The sequence below is a fragment of the Macaca thibetana genome, chromosome 13 (assembly GCF_024542745.1).
Source record: "Macaca thibetana thibetana isolate TM-01 chromosome 13, ASM2454274v1, whole genome shotgun sequence".
NCBI classification, from domain to species: domain Eukaryota; kingdom Metazoa; phylum Chordata; class Mammalia; order Primates; family Cercopithecidae; genus Macaca; species Macaca thibetana.
In genome coordinates this window covers 60743036-60762609 of record NC_065590.1, presented here as the reverse complement: position 1 = coordinate 60762609, position 19574 = coordinate 60743036, and the positions used below count along the sequence as shown (strand labels likewise).

The 19574-nt window shown below is 48.5% G+C and overlaps 1 protein-coding gene across 2 annotated transcripts in view; it reads left to right on the top strand.

Annotated features, from left to right (window-relative positions):
* Positions 1 to 19320, top strand: part of EPAS1 (endothelial PAS domain protein 1) — a 90369-nt gene extending 71049 nt beyond the window's left edge. For both annotated transcript variants that reach the window (XM_050754724.1, XM_050754723.1), the window contains exons 7-16: positions 2762 to 2868; positions 8589 to 8736; positions 9433 to 9647; positions 10765 to 10955; positions 11525 to 11635; positions 12943 to 13433; positions 14322 to 14448; positions 14636 to 14750; positions 15090 to 15263; positions 17134 to 19320. In XM_050754724.1, the coding sequence (XP_050610681.1) occupies positions 2762 to 2868; positions 8589 to 8736; positions 9433 to 9647; positions 10765 to 10955; positions 11525 to 11635; positions 12943 to 13433; positions 14322 to 14448; positions 14636 to 14750; positions 15090 to 15263; positions 17134 to 17285 (1831 nt within the window). In that variant the 3' untranslated portion in view covers positions 17286 to 19320. The remainder of the gene's footprint in view (positions 1 to 2761; positions 2869 to 8588; positions 8737 to 9432; positions 9648 to 10764; positions 10956 to 11524; positions 11636 to 12942; positions 13434 to 14321; positions 14449 to 14635; positions 14751 to 15089; positions 15264 to 17133) is intronic.
* The last annotated feature ends 254 nt before the right edge of the window (positions 19321 to 19574 follow it).

Sequence of the window (19574 nt, the reverse complement as noted above, 5' to 3'; positions counted from 1 at the left end):
CTGGGAAGATATCTGGCAGTTCTGAAATCTAGGTTTGTTTGTCCACTTCCAAAACATGCCCATTGTGTGCCTTTGAATGGATGATACATTAATTAGATAAACATTTTATTATGAGGCTGATTATAATAAACATCTACTTTGAACATTTTAATTTAAAGATTGTAATCTCGAAAGGAAATTTAATTCCTTCGGAGAGTAGAAAGACATCTTTCCTAGCATGCCAGTAGACTCATTTTGGAGGGTCTCTAGAAAATTCTATACCTGCCCAGGAACAGAAGCAGTTTATCTGGCAAGTCGGTGAGCCTGTAGATGGCCAGGCCATTGTCAGCAGGGCTCACTCATGCAGTTCTAGTTCCCAGGCTGAGCTTGAAAGTCATCTGACCCAGCAGCGAAGCTAGTTGATCGTAGGACCAGCACTGTTCTGTCTCCTTGTTCCCCCCCACCCCGTCTCCACCTTTGCCAAGGTGTACTTGGGTGCCAGCCCCAGGGTCAGGTTGCCAGATAATGTATCCATTGCTAATGAGTTCAGAGACCTCTCTGCTCAGGGTCAAGCGAAGGGACAGATCCTTCTGCTCTGAGACTAGCTGGCTGGCACAAATGAGCTGCTAGGATCTCACTGGAGAAATCTCCATTGGGCTGAATCAGCTGAGACCTAAGCCTCTCAGCCCTATTGAGCTGCTCCTTGTTTGACAAAGGCTTTAACCTCCAAAGTCTCACCCAAGCAGAGAACTTGTCTCTTCTCTGCCCACTTCAAAACCAGGTGCCTTACAGAATGAAGAAAGGATAGACAGAATATCATGACAGGTTCTGTGTGTGTGTGTGTGTGTGCATGTGCGCATGTGTGTGTGCATGCACATTGAGACAGTTAATCGCGTTATTCTAGAAAGAAAAGTAGATCCTTAGTGCCCAGGTTCCTTAGCAGTGCTGGGATAGACAGGTGTCTGTTTGTACCGTAGGTTCAAAGAGAAAATCAATCTACTGGTCAGCTGTTGAGGTTTTTACTAAGCACCCATTATAGAGGAAGCAAAAGGAGAAAGTGGTCCCTGAGTTAGAGATTGGCAGCCTAGGATGTGAGGAGACAAATGCATAATTTTCTGTAATACTGTGCATACTCCTTAGGACTTCATGAGAGATGTCATGCTGGAGGAATTGGAGAGGGCTCTGGGAAGAAGATGAGGCTTTGAGCTGGTCCTGGAGGTGTCAGGGCTTGGAGAAGAGGGGAGAAGAGAAGGCATAAAGCTTCTGCAGCAAGAATGAGTTTTCCAGGCATGGGGAACTGAGGGGAGAGGGGTCTTCCATGACAGAGGGTGCGTAACATTTTACAGATGAGTTGAAAATCGAATTGCTCAAAAGGTGGAGAGTAGGTTCTCAGGGGAACTGAAAGTTAGGCAGCATTTACTCTTGGTCTGGTTGGCAAAAGTGAAAGTTGTAGATACTTAAATAGGGGTGTGGCAGGATGCAAATAGTATTTTAGGGCAATTTGGTCTGACAGACATATGAAAGCTGAACTGTTTGGGGGATGGGTTTAGAGCAGAGACAGGAAATAAGGAGCCACTGCTTCTGCTTTCCTCTCCGTGTTATTGATCCCCTACAAGGATAAATTACAGGACTGTATCCAGGAGTCATGCCTTCTGAAGTAGGGTTGTAATAATGAGACTGTGGCATCACTTCTAACTTGTGATAGGCCAAGTGAACAAGACAGTGAAGCCATCATTTAAAGTTTGTGAGAGAACCTAGATTTTGAGAGATAATATGGAGGTATTATATAGCCTAATATAATAGGACATGATATTGGGTAAAGCGGCCAACCTGGTGGTTCTCAGGCAGGGCTTGTTTTTATTTTAGGGATTCCAGCACAGAACAAAGGGTCCTAAGAGTGTTAAGTGATCCTTCATGGTTCTCCACATGTACCCCTTCCTCTGCCCACTTCCCATCAAAACCAGATACCTTACAGAATGAAGAAAGGGACACTGAAATGACAGCCAAGTGCTGTCATCTCAGAGCTGCCTATTGGAGTATGATAAGGCACATTTCTGTGACTATGATTTAGTATTTCTTCCTCTCAGCACCTCCTTGCCGCCCTCCTTTCCTTGAAATGTGGGGGACAAGTGGAAAAAGTCATGGAAGGCAAACCTGGTGTCTGAAGGCACGTGAGGTCACAGGCAGGCCCTGCAGAAAAGTGAAGGCTTAAGCACAGACTGCCTCTGCCTGCCTGGACTCCCTCTCACATGCTGGTTGACACAGAGACAAAGGTGGCTCTACCTGGGGCCACATCATTTTCATGTTTCACTTATACTGCCTTCCACTAGAATGAGCTTGACATAGCAACTAGAGGCCCCAGTTTTCATTCTTGCTCTGTCCCTAGACACCTGTGTAGGCATCAAGCAATTGTCTGCCCTTCCTGGATGTCTACTCCCTCATCTGCAAAAACCTGGGGTTGAGCCCCTTCCAGTGGTACTTGGAGAACAGACATGTGTGTGTACCGGGGTGGTGGGGAGAGGGAGTCCTCAGAACTGGTGCTTTTCTCTCCTCCCAAACATGGCGTCAGGAAGGGCAGGACCAACAGGGGTTTGGTTAAACTTGCAATTGTAGATTGAGCACAGTGTTCTTTTGCTTGGATACATGGTACAACGAGAAAGTCTGGATTGTGTTCGTCTGCATGTGTGTGTTTCATTTGCCTTCTGGGGTTAGCTGCTGCCTACATGCTGTGCTAAGTTAATATGGTCTTTTTTCCTTACATGCTGCCTTTTCGAAAACTCAGAATCACAGAACTGATTGGTTACCACCCTGAGGAGCTGCTTGGCCGCTCAGCCTATGAATTCTACCATGCGCTAGACTCCGAGAACATGACCAAGAGTCACCAGAACTGTGAGTTCCAGGAGTGCCCCTTGTGGCTTCCTTGTGTCTGTGGTATCTGGCCTTGCGTGGGGGGTGATTGGTGAGAAAGAAGACCAGGTCACTTCCTCCACAGAGCTGCTGTCTTGTGTGGCAGACAAGACTCATGCCCTCAAGATGGTTAGAAAACCAAGGCTGGCCACCAGCCTATAGACTCCTTCGTGCATATCAGAAAAAGGACACTTCCTCCAGGGAGACACACCCGTGCCAAGGTACACAGCTGAGACACTAGAGGGTGGGTTGAGTCTCAGTCTCCCATACCACCTCCACGGAGTGCCTGTGTGTAGTCAGTGGTTTGTACACCCTGTGGAACAGCACTGTAGAGAGTAACATGTAATTCAACATATCATCAACTTGGGTGCATGCTGTAGATTCGAGTACATACGTTCACAGAAGAGGAGGGCAGGGGGAGTTGAGGCAAGGACACTCGAGTTGGACCTTGAAGGATCGGGGAGGCTCAGGCTGAACAGAAGGGAAAATAGTATGGGTCCAGCTTAACACATGTGTTGAGGTAAGCCACAGTTCTCAGAGAGCTTGCTTGCTGGATCAAGGGAGCTTTAGAAAAGGCTGTCCAGGCAACCCAGGGATGGCGTATGGAAACTCTGCTTTGCAGTTTGAAGGAAGCCTGAGTTGTGCAAGGACTCTAGAAGAGGGCTGCCCGATAGAACTTTCTGTAGTGGAAATGTTCTTGAAATGTGGCCAGAGAAACCGAGGAACTGAATTTTATACAATGTAGTTTTAATTAATTTAAATGTAAATATCCACACTTGGCTTGTAGCTACCATATTGGACAGAGAAGTTCTAGAGTGTATCCTTGGCTATGTTCCCAATTCAGGCTTCCTATAGGCAGGTGATCCAGGACCATTCCCTTGAATCCATGCAACTCATCACTGTGCAAGGGCTCTGGGCCTATAACCCTGTACTTGGCCCACTGGGGGTGATGTAACTTGGTAGAATTGATTCCTGCCCTAAGGGGTCTTATTTCTGAGGAAAAAAAGAGGACTGTGGGCTCTGTGGGAACAAGTGGCTCATATCTTTAACCTCAGTATCTAGCATAGGGTCTGGTACAGAACAGGCACTAAATGCACTATATAAACCTATGGGCAAAACTATATTTGGAAAAGAATGCTTCAAAACAAGTGCCCACAGTGGTACAGACAGTGGTGCTGAGAGGATTATGGGAGGATTAAAAATGGGTAAAGTAAGTCTGAGAAGATTCCCAGTGGCCCTGCTGGCAAGGGAGAAAATGAAGTGCAGCCATTTGTCCATGGTTCCTAAATCCATCCATCTACCCCAAGGCTAGGGCAGCCAAGTTCAGAGCAGCCAACAGAGCCACAACCCCGCAAGCTGTATGTGAACATGGTTAACACTCTTAAGGAATGAGATCTTTTCTTTCTTATTGGTTCCTCTGCCTCTTCCTCATGGCTTTGGGTTTGATTTGACAGTACAACAGGGCCCATTATGATTATCTCAGAGAAGCTTCTCACTGTGCTCTCTGGCAAAACACACACACACACACACACACAACAACAACAGCAACAACAACCACCACCACCACCTAGATTCAGCCCCACTCAGGAATCCAGAAATGGGGTAGGGGTGGAGGTACTCTTTTATGCCTGTGAATGTGACCCCACCTTAGCCTGCCCAAGCTTTGAAATTGTAACATCTGGTTCCAGCCTTCCCTTTGGGATTCCTTCATGCTTCCTGGTCCCTGAGGGGTTCCTGTTTTCAAAGGCAGGTGACAGAATCATCCAGGCACTGGGACTCAGGGGCCCAGGCTCTGGCCCAGCCGACGCACTGATTTCCCAGGGCCCGGCTTTCTGGACCTTCCTGACTTTAGATGTAAAACTAGGGAAAAGTCTAGCCTTCCTTCCAAGCTAAGGGTGAAGCCAAAGCAAGGGACAAATGTAAAAATTTCTGGGAATTCTTGGAGGACGGTATTGTCTTTTATCTTCTAGGATGGGAAAGCAGAAGAAGCTACTGTCAAAGGAAAGAAAAATTGTGACTTCTCACTAGGCATATAAAAAGGATTTTCCCTCTTGTTCTTCTTTAGAACATCTTCAATCTATAAAAAGGGTTAGGATAAAAATGGTTCATGTTTTCTGCTGACTCTAGAGAAAATAAGGTGCTTTTCACTGAATCCATGTATTTACGCATTAGGCACACTAAAAGGTAATTCACAGCCCAAATAGAAATCACAGGCTCTCTCTCACCCTGATGGAGCCAAGTAAAGCTGCCCTGAGCTCAGAAACCCATAGCTAGCAAAGGGACAAGCCCACATCCAGCAAAGGGAAATCTGCATGGGTTGGAAATTGGGTTAATGACAGTTATAACTGACAGGAGCTTGCCCCTTGCCCCTGACCCGTGTCTCTCATTTGTCCTTGAGGTTTTGCAAATAAAGTTGCACTACAGAGTCACACACATGCTCTAGAATAACTGGACGCTCAGGTTTGAGACGGGTCCAGAGTCACACACCGGGGTCCCCCATTGACACCCATGTATGTCTTAGCCTGTAAAGGTTTACCGTTGAAATGCCTGGAGAAGCTCAACCAGATTTAGATCATTGAAAGCTGTAATTTCCAAATGGATTAATAATTTGTACATTGTTACTCTGGGGGCGAGGTTAGGGGTCAGTTTGCCTTTGTTATATGAGGATATTATGTGCTGTTAGGCTTTTTATGGCCTTTAATCTTATTTTCCTATCTATTAAGCAGCAGGCCCTTCACTAAGGCTGGCATTAATGACCAGATGATTAGAAAGCTGGCGTTAATTATATTCTACTGACAGAGCAGGCCCTTGCCTGCAATTGTTAGAAATGCAGTTAAAACCTTTGCTTGCTGCACTGTTTGATCAAAAAGAGTAAGAGCCCTGAATTTGGTTTGCATTAAGGACCGTCTAAATAAGTTAAATACAGGCACTTGAAATTGTGCAAGAATCATTTTAGTGCAGCAGAGGAGCCTCTGGCACAGCTAAAGGGAGAGCAGGAAGGGTAAAAGTTGTTTCCCTGGTTGAGTCCATGATGGTTTAGGACAGTGGCAACAGCAAATTTGGTCTTTCCAGTGATTTGTGGACCCAGGTAATCAAGAGACCACTGTACTAGGAGCCACGAGACGTGTTGTGTAGCTCAGACTCTGTCACTATTGTCTTGTAAGCTGTGAAGCAAATCATAACCCTCTGGCCTCAGTTTCCTTGTATTAAAAGAAAATACTTATCCTTCCTGTGGCACAGGATTTTGTTTAAAAGATTAGACAAGATGATACAACCACTTTGGAAATAACTTGGCAGCTTCTTACAAACATATACTTTACATGTAATCCAGCAATTGCACTCCTAGCTGCACCCACGAGAAATGAAAATATGTCCATACAAAGATTTATGCACAAATGTTTACAGCAACCAAAAACTGAAAACAACTCAAACATTCATCAACGGCAGATGGATAAACAAATTATGGTACATCCATGCAACAGAATACAACTCACTGATGAAAAGGAATAAACCACAAATGCCTGCAACACCATGATGAATCTCAAAACATGCTGAGTGTAGAGAAGCCAGACACAAGAGTAGATACTCCTATACAATTCCACTTACATGGAAATCTAGAAAAGACAATTCGAATATATAGTGGCAAAAAGCAGAAGAGTGGTTGCCTGGAACCAGGGTGGGAATGAAGATTGCCTAGAGGCATAAAAAATGGGGTGGTGGGGGCGGTGATGGAAAAGTTCTACGCCTTCACTGTACGTATGTCAAAACTTGTTGAACTGTATACTTCAAATGGATGTGTGTTTTATTGAAGGTAAATTTGACCACAATGACATTTATTTTTAAAAATTAAGAGCAAACAGAAAAAGCTTAGACTAGGAATCTTTAATTTGAACTATAATTCTGTCTACTGTTTCCACTGAGGTGGAATCACTCTGTAGTTTTAAGCCTCAGTTTCTTCAGCTGTAAAGTGGGAATAATAACAGGCACCCCATGGTGTTGCCTATGAAATGCAGTGATGATGACCTAATCCTTAGTGAGTGCCCTATGTGCCAGGCACTGTTCTAAATGCTTTGCAGAAATGAATTCATCTTATCAGATAGTTTTGAACACTATACAAACGTAAGTTACAGGAATTCTTGCACCTTGCAGGTGCTTGTTAAATTTTGAAGAGGAAAGCAAAACGTAAGTGTAAAGGATTACTAAACTGCACTAGTATGAAGACAGCCACATTCTTCAGCTGTACGGGGCTGGTGAATGGGGAGGAGGCCTGCAAGCCTACCAGGAGAACCTGGATATCCTTCCAAGTGGCCCCTCATGACACTCTCTACCAACGTGTAACAAATTGTCTGTGACAGGGCATGGGCACAATACGTATTAGTACCTCTAAGAAAGAGGTGGCTTTTCCTATACAAAATTTGTTGGTGACAGTTGGTCAACACTTATGTACCTGATAAGCCATGTAGATATAGTCGATCCTCAGTACAAATGGCAGTGGTATACTGGGTAGCTAATGATGACGATTATTACCATTACTACTATTATTATCAATATCCTGTTTTGCAGAGGAGGAAACCAAAACCAAGAAGGATTGTTCCTTTCTCAAAATCCCCAAACTAGCAAGATTTCCCAATCCGCCCTCCATGCTCTTTCCTAACGTCTCTGTGATTTGGGAGCTTCTGAGCTGCAGTTCTGTAAATTCCCAAGGAATGGGCAGTTCAGAAAAATACCAAAAATTCTAACATTATTAGACTTTAAAGAGATGTATTGATTCCTTTTGAATGGCAGAAGATGGAGCATTCTAGACTGGGGAGGGACAGTCCTGTGATGTGAAACCCTTCCCCAAGGTAGACAATAAAAGCACTTTTTAAATGAACACTTGGTAGAACAATCTAGAAGAGGAAAAACCTCATAAGCAGGAAGCCTAGCTGGGCAGTTGGGAGAAGAAGGAGTGTAAGAGATTTATTACAGCTTAAGAAGAGACTGTGTGGGCTGCCAGGGTCCCAGACCTTTCTCAACCCCAACTGAGAAAGGGTGAGGTGGTTTGCCTCTGCCTTTGCTGTGGATCACAAACCTTCACCGCACCGAAAGGTGGCAAGCCTGACAGATGACCTGGAAAAATCAAAGATGTCAATTTTTTAAATGCTTTTATTCATAAGCAGGTATTGGTGGTGGGTCTGCTGGGAAAAAAAAAACAAAAAACAAAAAAAAAAACAACAAAAAAACTGCCCTGAGGTCAGGCTTTCTCTAAGCTGCTTAGAAGTCCCCCAACCTGGAGTGCTTGACAGGGGATGGCTCCCCTTACCCAGTGTGAAGGGGCTTCTTCCCATTGAACCCCGTGAAGAAAGCAAGGCAGGTTCTGGTCTTGGTTCTGCTTATAGCTGAGCTGGTCTGTGAGCCCGACTTGTCCAGGGATTGGGGATGGGCCACTGCACAGTTGTACAGTGAGTGGGTCCCTCCCTCAGTAGACAGCCTTGGGCAAGTCACTTCACCTCTTCTCACCTCTTTTTCCTAGATTTAAAATGGAGAGTTGGCTGAGGTGATCCCTAAGCTCCCTCCCAGGTCACTCTCCCTGGTCCTCACTGTCCTGGTGCCCTGTTCTGTCTGTTCCTCTGCAGATTAGACTGCCCTCCCATGGGATCTGCTGAGCCTGTGGTGCACACCCCTGCCCCACCTCCCTAAGCTCAGCTCTGTTTCTCCCCTAGTGTGCACCAAGGGCCAGGTGGTAAGTGGCCAGTACCGGATGCTCGCAAAGCATGGGGGCTACGTGTGGCTGGAAACCCAGGGGACAGTCATCTACAACCCTCGCAACCTGCAGCCCCAGTGCATCATGTGTGTCAACTACGTTCTGAGGTGAGTGTGTGAGGGCTGGCGGGCCTTGGTGCAGGGTATGTAGGGGTGCCCAAGCTTCCCAGACTGAGGATGACAGGCCTAGGAGATGCCAGGCCTCTCAGCGCCCTGGGCACCACCTCAGGGAGCTCTTGCAGGGCTAACCCTAGTGACTGAGAGGATTCCTGTGGATGTCTTGGAACACTGGGATACTGGGTTGGGATTTTTTTTCTGCCCTTTCCCTGTCATCTGTCATTTATGCCATGCATCTGACCCAGGTGGGGAGGCAGATAGCACACAGTAGTCAATATTTTCTGAATGGGGAAAAAGGAAAGAGAATTGGTCATGCTTTTGGGAAAAAAAGATGTCATGCCTTCACTCTATAGTACCTGGAAAGAAAGCTAGAGGACGTCATTTCTAGTTGTTTCTAGAAATAGGGAAAAACAAAAGCATTCAGACCTCATACATACTACCCCACTCAAGTGCAATAATATTTAATAAAACACAATCCGAAATGGACATACATTCAGAGGATACCCCTGTTGTCACTACCTCCATGGCTCACACACTTCTATTGTGTGGTTCTTTATAAGATGCCAGTGCCTGGGGTCCTACCCATTTTTTGTCTGAGAGCTTAGCTGTCAGGGTTTCCATGCATCTGGGGGAGCAGAAGTTTTCTAGAAAATGTGGAAGATCTGAACGGCTCTTTTCCCCCATTAGTGAGATTGAGAAGAATGACGTGGTGTTCTCCATGGACCAGACGGAATCCCTGTTCAAGCCCCACCTGATGGCCATGAACAGCATCTTTGATAGCAGTGGCAAGGGGGCTGTGTCTGAGAAGAGTAACTTCCTATTCACCAAGCTAAAGGAGGAGCCTGAGGAGCTGGCCCAGCTGGCTCCCACCCCAGGAGACGCCATCATCTCTCTGGATTTCGGTGGGTGCTTCTTAGCTAAGCCAGGCCCCTGGAACCCTGTTGGGGCTGGGAAGAGTTCTTATCATAACAGGCCTCCCTGGCTACAGCTTTTTCTTAACCAGAGCTACCCCAGCCCCTTCCCCAAGTCTTGTTAATCACCTGTTAGAGGCCAGGCTCTGCTGAGCACAAAAGAACACCACACGCTTCTGCCCTGATAAGACCATCCCATATCCAACCTCAGCAAGTGCTGTATGAGGAGGGGTTAAGAGAGGACGTTCCCCTGAGGAGTCGATTCTCCACCACGGGTGGTGAGAGTCTGAGATGAGAGGGAGGGGAGAGGTGAGGGATCTGCTCCGAGGCAGCTTGGACACTGTCAAAGAGAAGGGGCCAATTCCTACCAGGGTCTGGAAGGACAGATTGCTTATTTAGGCAGAGAGCTAAGTTGGAATAATGTTGGGAAGGATAATTCCAAAAACACAGAGACCATATTGAGGCCTGGGATTAAGCCCTCAAACCAAAGACTTCATTCAAGTGTCTGCCTGTCTCTAGGGATGTAAGTCACTGGGGACCCCAGCAGGGTTTTCAGCCCTCTGCTGCTCCTATCCTGGAAACACCCTTGAAGCCCCATGCTCCCCAGTTGGCAACCCGCTGCCACCCTCTCCTGGCCTTGCTGTGGCTGCAAGAGTGGTGCTCACCCTGGACTGTGCCAGCCCCTTTTAGATGCGTTCTACAGCGGCCACGTGAGGATTGCCGCTGAAGAGAATCTCAAATGCAGCGGGCCCTTGGCCAGTAGGTCTCGCAGCTTGTTTGTGGCAATACTGAGGCAAATAGCCCAATTCTCCTCTCATACCTTCCTCGTCTACCCTTCCGGATTGCTCTTTAGGGAACAGTGGCTCCTACTATATTTAGTCTCTGAAAATTAAATGTTCCAGGAGACTGTTCCCTTTACAGGGAGTCTCTGCATTGACTCAGCCAGAGTCGGAGGCCCGTGTGTCCCAGCTAAGCCCCAGGGTGTGCCTAGCCCCAGGCATGCCTTCCAGACCCTCTTAGGGCCTTCTCTGCAGTGTTTGGGACTCGTCTGCCTTGGGGTGAGCCCGATGGTTGTGGGTGTTCACCTCCCAGGCCCTTGTCTCCACAGGGAATCAGAACTTCGAGGAATCCTCAGCCTATGGCAAGGCCATCCTGCCCCCGAGCCAGCCGTGGGCCACAGAGTTGAGGAGCCACAGCACCCAGAGCGAGGCTGGGAGCCTGCCTGCCTTCACCGTGCCCCAGGCAGCCGCCCCGGGCAGCACCACCCCCAGTGCCACCAGCAGCAGCAGCTGCTCCACGGTGAGCAGCCCTCTTAAGGCGAGCACACAGAGAGGGCTCCTTATGTATGACTGCTGCCAGATGGCTGAAGGGACATTTGGGACAGGTACTGTCCTTCTCCTTCTCCAGTTATCACAGAGCCCCCTAGAGTGGCCGTGACACTTACCTACCAGGTATCAGAGCTATTTCCTTCCTTTCAGTGTTCATCCCCCAACCCCACTGAAATAAGCTCCTTGAAGGGCTTTGAGCCCCCAGCTCAGTCCCTGTGCAGGGCAGTAACATCCCATATGTGGCATAGAGCTGCAGTTTGCACAGCCCTGCTGGCCGCAGCCTGTATTCTGTTTGTTCCTCCAGAAGGACCTGTGAAGCGATAGTAGCCTCATTTTATGAGGAGGAGACTGGAGCTGAAAAAGGTTGATGAATTGACCTAATTCATACAGCTTGTTAATTAGTGGCCCCTCTACAAATAGTTGTGTGGTGGAATGGAATTGAACCTTTGGGTCCAGGAATGCATTTCTTCTTCCGTGCTGGAGTTCTGGGGAGACCAGTGCCATATCTTTGACTCTGTCCCCCTCCTTCCTGGCCCCTAGCCCAATAGCCCTGAAGACTATTATACATCTTTGGATAACGACCTGAAGATTGAAGTGATTGAGAAGCTCTTCGCGATGGACACAGAGGCCAAGGACCAATGCAGTACCCAGGTAGGTGGCTGTGGAGATCAGGGTAGGGTGTGTGCCTGAACAAGGTGAGAGTGCAGGCTAATGGAACCTGTGGTCACCCCCTCCTCCCACTGTCAAATCCAGTTCTTCCAGCATATCTATCTCCTTAGATAACTTTCTTAGTGCACATGAAAACCGAAATACCACTGCACCTTTCTTTAAACAGGCCCTACATTTAACAAGCATAGCCAAATGCAAAAAACATGTATAAACATAGGGGACAATCCCTTTACAAACACATTCATCTTGTGATTTAAAAAAATAATCATTTTATATGAAATGCATTTTAAAATAACATCTGTTTGACAATTTTTCATTTACATAAACTTTTCAGGAACACATTTATTACATAAGGCCAGTGTTCTTGCAAAAACTATGTAAACAAGGATAAGGTAGAGGGAGGGGTACGTGTCTTACAAAACCCCAGGGAAAACCATTAATCCCCCATTTATCTTAGTCTTGAGTTCAACCAGATTTCTGCTTTACCATTTAGTTTGTATCTTGATCCTACTTGGCACAAATCCCAGCTACTCTGCAAAACGTTCCCTATTTTAGCTTTTCTATCACCCTCCCTCCTCAGAACTCCTGTAGTATGTATCATGTGGCACTTAATCACAACTATCTGCTTCTGCTCCTTAAAGATTGCTTAGTATTGCAGTCATTAGTCAGCTGACACCCAGTGAGGGTGTCAGTCTCTGAAGGTAGAAACTGTTTTCCGCATCTGCTTATATTCCCTGTAGCGTCCGTCATGACACTGCCATGCTAAGGGATGATCTGAGTATCTGCTGATTGGAACCAAAGTCCTTCTATCCCTGGGGTCTGGCTATTCCTCTGCAAGAGTCCACAGATGGACCTGGACACTCATTGCTTGCTTAGGCCCGTGCCAGCTTACAGGAGGGAGAAGAGGACAAAAAAGCCACAGTGTGCACCACAGGCCTAAGCATTGTAGGACAAGGACAACCACCACAGGCTGGAGTAGACAGGGCTGGCTCGGCTTCAAGAGAGAAGGCGGGCTCTGGCAGGTGGGATGGAGAGAGGAGAACATTTCTCAATGTGCAGGGTGAAGAGGGGGTCACCTCGGGAGAAGGCTGGTACATGATACAAGGTCATGTACATGACACAGCCAAGTCTGAGGTTTTCCTGATAGGCCCTAGGGAGCCAGTGGAGGTGTTTGAGCAGCACTGTGAAATGGTACTTGAGATGAATGGCTCTGCAGGAGCCGAGTTGGAATAGTGTTTGTGAGGTCGTACCAACCCCCTTGCCTCTTTGCCCGTGCTGTCTCCCCTCAGACGGATTTCAATGAGCTGGACTTGGAGACACTGGCACCCTATATTCCCATGGACGGGGAAGACTTCCAGCTGAGCCCCATCTGCCCCGAGGAGCGGCTCTTGGCGGAGAACCCACAGTCCACCCCCCAGCACTGCTTCAGTGCCATGACAAACATCTTCCAGCCACTGGCCCCTGTAGCCCCGCACAGTCCCTTCCTCCTGGACAAGTTTCAGCAGCAGCTGGAGAGCAAGAAGACAGAGCCCGAGCACCGGCCCATGTCCTCCATCTTCTTTGATGCCGGAAGCAAAGCATCCCTGCCACCATGCTGTGGCCAGGCCAGCACCCCTCTCTCTTCCATGGGGGGCAGATCTAATACCCAGTGGCCCCCAGATCCACCATTACATTTTGGGCCCACAAAGTGGGCCGTCGGGGATCAGCGCACAGAGTTCCTGGGAGCGGCACCATTGGGGCCCCCTGTCTCCCCGCCCCATATCTCCACATTCAAGACAAGGTAAGTGGCAGGCACTCGGCTGCACCAGTAGGGCCGGAACAGAGAAGCACCCACTAGTGAGATAGCTGGACCCCCAGGGAGGCCCCTGCCCCTCTCCACAGCCATCTGATACCCCATTTAGCCCTTCTCTGAGCTCAGACTTTGGGGAATCACCTCGAGCCACGTGAGGCCTAGCATAGGACAGGTTTTTATCTGGGCTGGAGGAGACTGAGGGCAGGCAAAGAAGTGGCTTGTTGAGAGCCCTGTACCTCAGTGTCTCCCTTCGAACCACCACCAGAATGCCTTTCTTATCTGGGTTCATCATCTGAGCCACAGAACACAGAAAACTGAGTGATGATTTTCCCTGGTTGAAAAAAGCAAAAAGATGCCCATGCCTCCCCCTTGCCTTTTGACTGCCCCCGGGTCCCCACCACTGCAGCCTCTCCGAGCTGTGCCCAGGCTCCAGAAGTGCCTTCCCATCTCCCCAGCATGCTCATTTCACCAGCTGAGAGCTCGCTGGGCTAAGCCACAGTGGTGGGTACATGACCTGCCACTCCCAGGGGCCGGTGGTACTTGACCTTTAGAGAGCAGCCTAACTAGTTTTCAGTGGGAGCAAAAGGCAGGGGAGAGACGGAGCAGAAGAAACCACCTAAGGACTAACACTACCCAGCCAAGCGGCCACCATCCCCAGACCAGGAGGCTTGAGCCCTTCAGCATCTTACAGCTGAGGAAGGAGGCAGAGCTCGGGCTTGGCCTGCGGGTACACAGCCTGCCTCTGAGACTCTGTCTTTTGGGTCTTTGAGTCATCACAGGCATAAGCATTGGGCCTGGAAGGGCCCCTAAGATGAGAAGGCACTGGGTGGCATGAGGCTTCAGACTCCCTCATAGCCTGCTCTCTCGGGCTTGCAGGTCTGCAAAGGGTTTTGGGGCTCGAGGCCCAGACGTGCTGAGCCCGGCCATGGTAGCCCTCTCCAACAAGCTGAAGCTGAAGCGACAGCTGGAGTATGAAGAGCAAGCCTTCCAGGACCTGAGTGGGGTGAGCCATCCCGACTGGCCACAGGGGCCTGTCCACAGACCTTAGGGAACCCAGGGCTGCTGAGAGGGGTGGGGATGTGGCCCTTTCAAGCCAGTGACAGCCCTGTTCCAGGCCCAACCAACCCACCCAGTCTGGGGACCTGGTTTTCTGGCCCTTTCCCCTTTCCATCTGCCCTTCTTACTCCCAGGGGGACCCACCTGGTGGCAGCACTTCACATTTGATGTGGAAACGGATGAAGAACCTCAGGGGTGGGAGCTGCCCTTTGATGCCGGACAAGCCACTGAGCACAAATGTCCCCAATGGTGAGCAGCGGCCACAGGCCTAGGCCTCCTGGGGGTTCTGCTGGAAGGACTGGGGCTCAGGAGCCTATCCTGGTTCTTCCATTCACTCGCCACAGACCGTACCTGCCTCTCTGAGCCTTGTTAGAATGGGGTGATATCCTCTGTCCCTCTCCCAGTCCCACACACCCAACTTTTCCATTTCCACTCTGACTTAGATGACGCCATCAGAGGGTCCTGAAGGCTGGCTGTAGTTCTGGTGACTCTGAGCACCTTTTATAAAGGAAAGGGATGCTAGGGCTTCCTGGCCTCTCCCCTCCCTCAGGCCAGTGCTACCGTCACTCTCTGACTTTGGTCTTTCAGGTAAGTTCACCCAAAATCCTGTGAGGGGCCTGGGCCATCCCCTGAGACATCTGCCGCTGCCACAGCCTCCATCTGCCGTCAGTCCCGGGGAGAACAGCAAGAGCAGGTTCCCCGCACAGTGCTATGCCACGCAGTACCAGGACTACAGCCTGTCGTCAGCCCACAAGGTGTCAGGTGGGTGTACTCAGGATCCAATGCCGGGGGAAGCCCACCTCTATTTTTTTTTCCAGCGTCTGCACAGTGCCAGGCACAGGGAAGTGCTTGACTTGAAGTCACATGTCCAGGGCTCAGGTCTCCTTGGATTTAGGGAACCTCCTCACAAGTTCCTTGTGACATCAGTGACCAGGCCCCCCAGGGGGTGGGTCTGAGACACAACTAAAAAACTCAGGCTAGAATACTGAAGGAAGAATGCAGACCACTACTTGCTGCCCACAGAGGGCTGAACACTGGGTTGGCCACCCCTAGAACACTGGCCCACTGTTGACTGACAAGAGCACTTTCAGAAGAAAGAGCGGGCAGCCACAGTGGTGAGGGCCTGTTAAAGAGAAAGTTCAGAGAGTTGGGAAGGGGTCTGGGCAGAGGATCTCTGGTCTATGCAGGGACGAGCTTGCTGCGTGGAGAAGGGAGTGCTCCTTCCCTGGGGCTTCAGAGGGAATCCTCCCATGATCAGGTGCCATCCAGGGCTCTTTCCACCCTGAGAATCCCGGAGCCTTCCCACTTCCTCACTTCTTCATATGGATGTGTTTTTTTAAAGTCCCTTGGGCACACTGGGGTGTCTCTCTGAGTTCGGGCAGGTGCTGAGAGCATGCCGAAACTTGCTGCAGGGAGAGCAGCCTGGAAAGCTCTGGTAGGCCCACCCCACTGGAATTGGTTCAACTGCAGGCACCGATGCCTGCCTTCAACCCTGGGCCACCTTCGTCTTGATAGTATCTTGTGAAACATAGATGTCTTCATGAGGTTTCTGTTTGGCACGAAAATAATGCGTGGTTTACGGAAAAACATACCAGGCCCCTGTCCTAAAAGGCAATTTCCTCAGCAGTAGAGTTTGGGGAAAGTTCTAGTTCTGTGCTTCAGAGTCCAGGCTGTAGAACCGCCAGACAGCCCTGGCTTAAATTCTGGCTCTGCTGTTGAGTTCAGTGACTAGTATACATTTATGTGCAGTAAGAGGTAGCCAGCACTGTTCTTCCTGTTATGAAGCCCACAAGTTACCGTGAATATTGAAATCAAGGGGAAATCATATTCTTTTCAAAAGAATTGAATCCTATTAAACTCTCTTCTGACCATGAATAAGAGAAGTTAGCAAGGGATGGTGAGCAGGTATCCATTGATACTGTCCACAGGAGCAGTCAAGCTGGGGAGGCAGGCATGGACCCCAGCAAGGACCTGGGCTAGGAGGTGCAGGAGGGAATGGCCTCCTGCAAAACGAGGAACGAGGCTCTGCAGATAGGGCAAGGGAAGGAAGGTGGGCATCTCACATCGGAGGGGCAGAACGCAGGGCTCCCAGGCTCTCTGCTGCCACCTAAGCCTTTCCTCCCTGGGATGGGGCCTGTGTGCGTACTGGGAATGTCCCCTCTGCCACTCACTGGTCTGCCTCCTCAGCAGAATAGCACAGAGGCAAGAAGAAAGGACTGCTGAGGGTGGTGACTGGAAACTGGATTTTCAGACCCTTGAATCTTGAGGCAGGCTGTGTGTGCGCGTGTATGTGTGTGTGCGTTCTGCATGTTCTGTGTATGTGAGCATAGATGCCAGGTGGTTCACAACTCCCTCTCAGCCTTTCCTCCCTGCTGCCAGCAGGCATGGGACCAGCAATCCACCTCCCTGTGCTGCAGCCCGCACCTCGCGCTGTCTTCTTTCTTGGGTCTCAGCGCCCCGCCTGAGGCAATGGGTCTGAAGGCAGACACGTTCCCCAGGCGTGCAGCAGACCATGGGGGAGACACCACTGAAGGAGCAGAGTGAAATTAGGGCTGCCCTATTGGTATCGCCCAGTCACTTTTCCAGATGTTTGATTTAGGCCTTTAAGTTATGGTACCAACCCTTCTTTCAGGCATGGCAAGCCGGCTGCTCGGGCCCTCGTTTGAGTCCTACCTGCTGCCTGAACTGACCAGATATGACTGTGAGGTGAACGTGCCCGTGCTGGGAAGCTCCACGCTCCTGCAAGGAGGGGACCTCCTCAGAGCCCTGGACCAGGCCACCTGAGCCAGGCCTTCCACCTGGGCAGCACCTCTGCCGACACCGTCCCACCAGCTTCACTCTCTCCATCTGTTTTTGTAACTAGGTATTTCTAACACCAGCACACTATTTACAAGATGGACTTACCTGGCAGACTTGCCCAGGTCACCACGCAGTGGCCTTTTTCTGAGATGCTCACTTTATTATCCCTATTTTTAAAGTACACAATTGTTTTACCTGTTCTGAAATGTTCTTAAATTTTGTAAGATTTTTTTTCCTCCCCACCTTCAATTACTTCTAATTTATATTATCTATAGGTTTCTCTCCCTTTCTCTCCTTCTCACACACAACTGTCCACACTAACAAGTTTGGTGCATGTCTGTTCTCCTGTAGGGAGAGCGTTAGCTTCGTTTTACTAAAAAGATTCCTCGTTACTGTTGTTGCCAAAGAGAAACAAAAATGATGTTGCTTTCCAAGCTTGTGGCTTCTCCCTTGCAGAGCCCTTCTCCTTTCTTTTTTAAAACTAATCACCATATTGTAAATTTCAGGTTTTTTTGGTTTAAGCTGACTCTGCTCTGATTTTGGAAAAAAAGAAATGTGAAGGGTCAACTCCAACGTATGTGGTTATCTGTGAAGGCTGCACAGCGTGGCTTTTCCTAAACTGGTGTTTTTCCCCCGCATTCGGTGGATTTTTTATTATTATTCAAAAACATAACTGAGTTTTTTTAAAAGAGAAAATTTATATCTGGGTTAAGTGTTTATCATATATATGGGTACTCTGTAATATCTAAAACCTTAGAAACGGAAATGGAATCCTGCTCACAAAATCACTTTAAGATCTTTTCAAAGCTGTTAATTTTTCTTGGTGTTGTGGACACTGCAGACTTGTCCAGTGCTCCCACGGCCTGTACGGACACTGTGGAAGGCCTCCCTCTGTCGGCTTTTTGCCATCTGTGATATGCCATAGGTGTGACAATCCGAGCAGTGGAGTCATTCAGTGGGAGCACTGCGCGCTATCCCCTCATGTTCTCTATGTACTATGTATGTATGTATTATTATTATTGCTGCCAAGAGGGTCTGATGGCACGTTGTGGGGTCGGGGGGTGGGGCGGGGAAGTGCTCTAACTTTTCTTAAGGTTTTGTTGCTAGCCCTTCAAGTGCACTGAGCTATGTGACTCGGATGGTCTTTCACACGGCACATTTAGACATTTCCAGAACTACCATGAGATGGTTTAGATGGGAATTCATGCAAATGAGGGGTCAGAAATGGTATAGTGACCCGGTCCACGTCCTCCAAGCTCACGACCTTGGAGCCCCGTGGAGCTGGACTGAGGAGGAGGCTGCACAGCGGGAGAGCAGCTGGTCCAGACCAGCCTTGCAGCCCCCCTGAGCTGGCAGCCAGATGGCCCTGCAAGGCCTCCAGGGATGGCCCCGAGCTGCAGGCCCTGGCTGAGGTCTCTGGGTCGGGCAGTGACAGGTATAGGTAGGAAGCACTGAAAATAGCGTTCCCAGAGCACATTGCAACTCACTGGGTAAGAGGGACGACACCTCTGGTTTTTCAATACCAATTACATGGAACTTTTCTGTAATGGGTACAACGAAGAAGTTTCTAAAAACACACACAAAGCACATTAGGCCAACTATTTAGTAAGCCCGGAGGGACTTATTGCCAGAAACAAAAAGTAGCTTTCAAAAGAAATTTAAGTTATATGAGAAATTCCTTAGTCATGGTGTTGTCTAAATCATATTTTAGCTGCACAGCGTTACCCCACACAGCGTTACCCCACACAGGCAGAACTTGAAGGGTTACTGACATGTAAATGCTGGTATTTGATTTCCTGTGTGTGTTGCCCTGGCATTAAGGGCATTTTACCCTTGCAGTTTTACTAAAACACTGAAAAATATTCCAAGCTTCATATTAACCCTACCTGTCAACGTAACGATTTCATGAACATTATTATATTGTCGAATTCCTACTGACAACATTATAACTGTATGGGAGCTTAACTTTATAAGGAAATGTATTTTGACACTGGTATCTTATTAAAGTATTCTGATCCTACCACTGCTGGTGGCTCTTATTTCCTGTGGATTTATCATGGGTTATGCCAATGTAAAGTGAAATATTTATTAAGTAGTTTATAGAAATTGAACATTAGCACAGACCTTTATGAGACTACTGAAGTGAGCTGATAAGACTGGTGAAGGAAAGACTGTTGTTAAATACTCGGCAGTTAGTCAACTGATAAGTCTGAAAATTCATATTGTATCTTCCTTATTTCTGCAAGTATTTTTCTATCTGCCTCAGAGCCATTT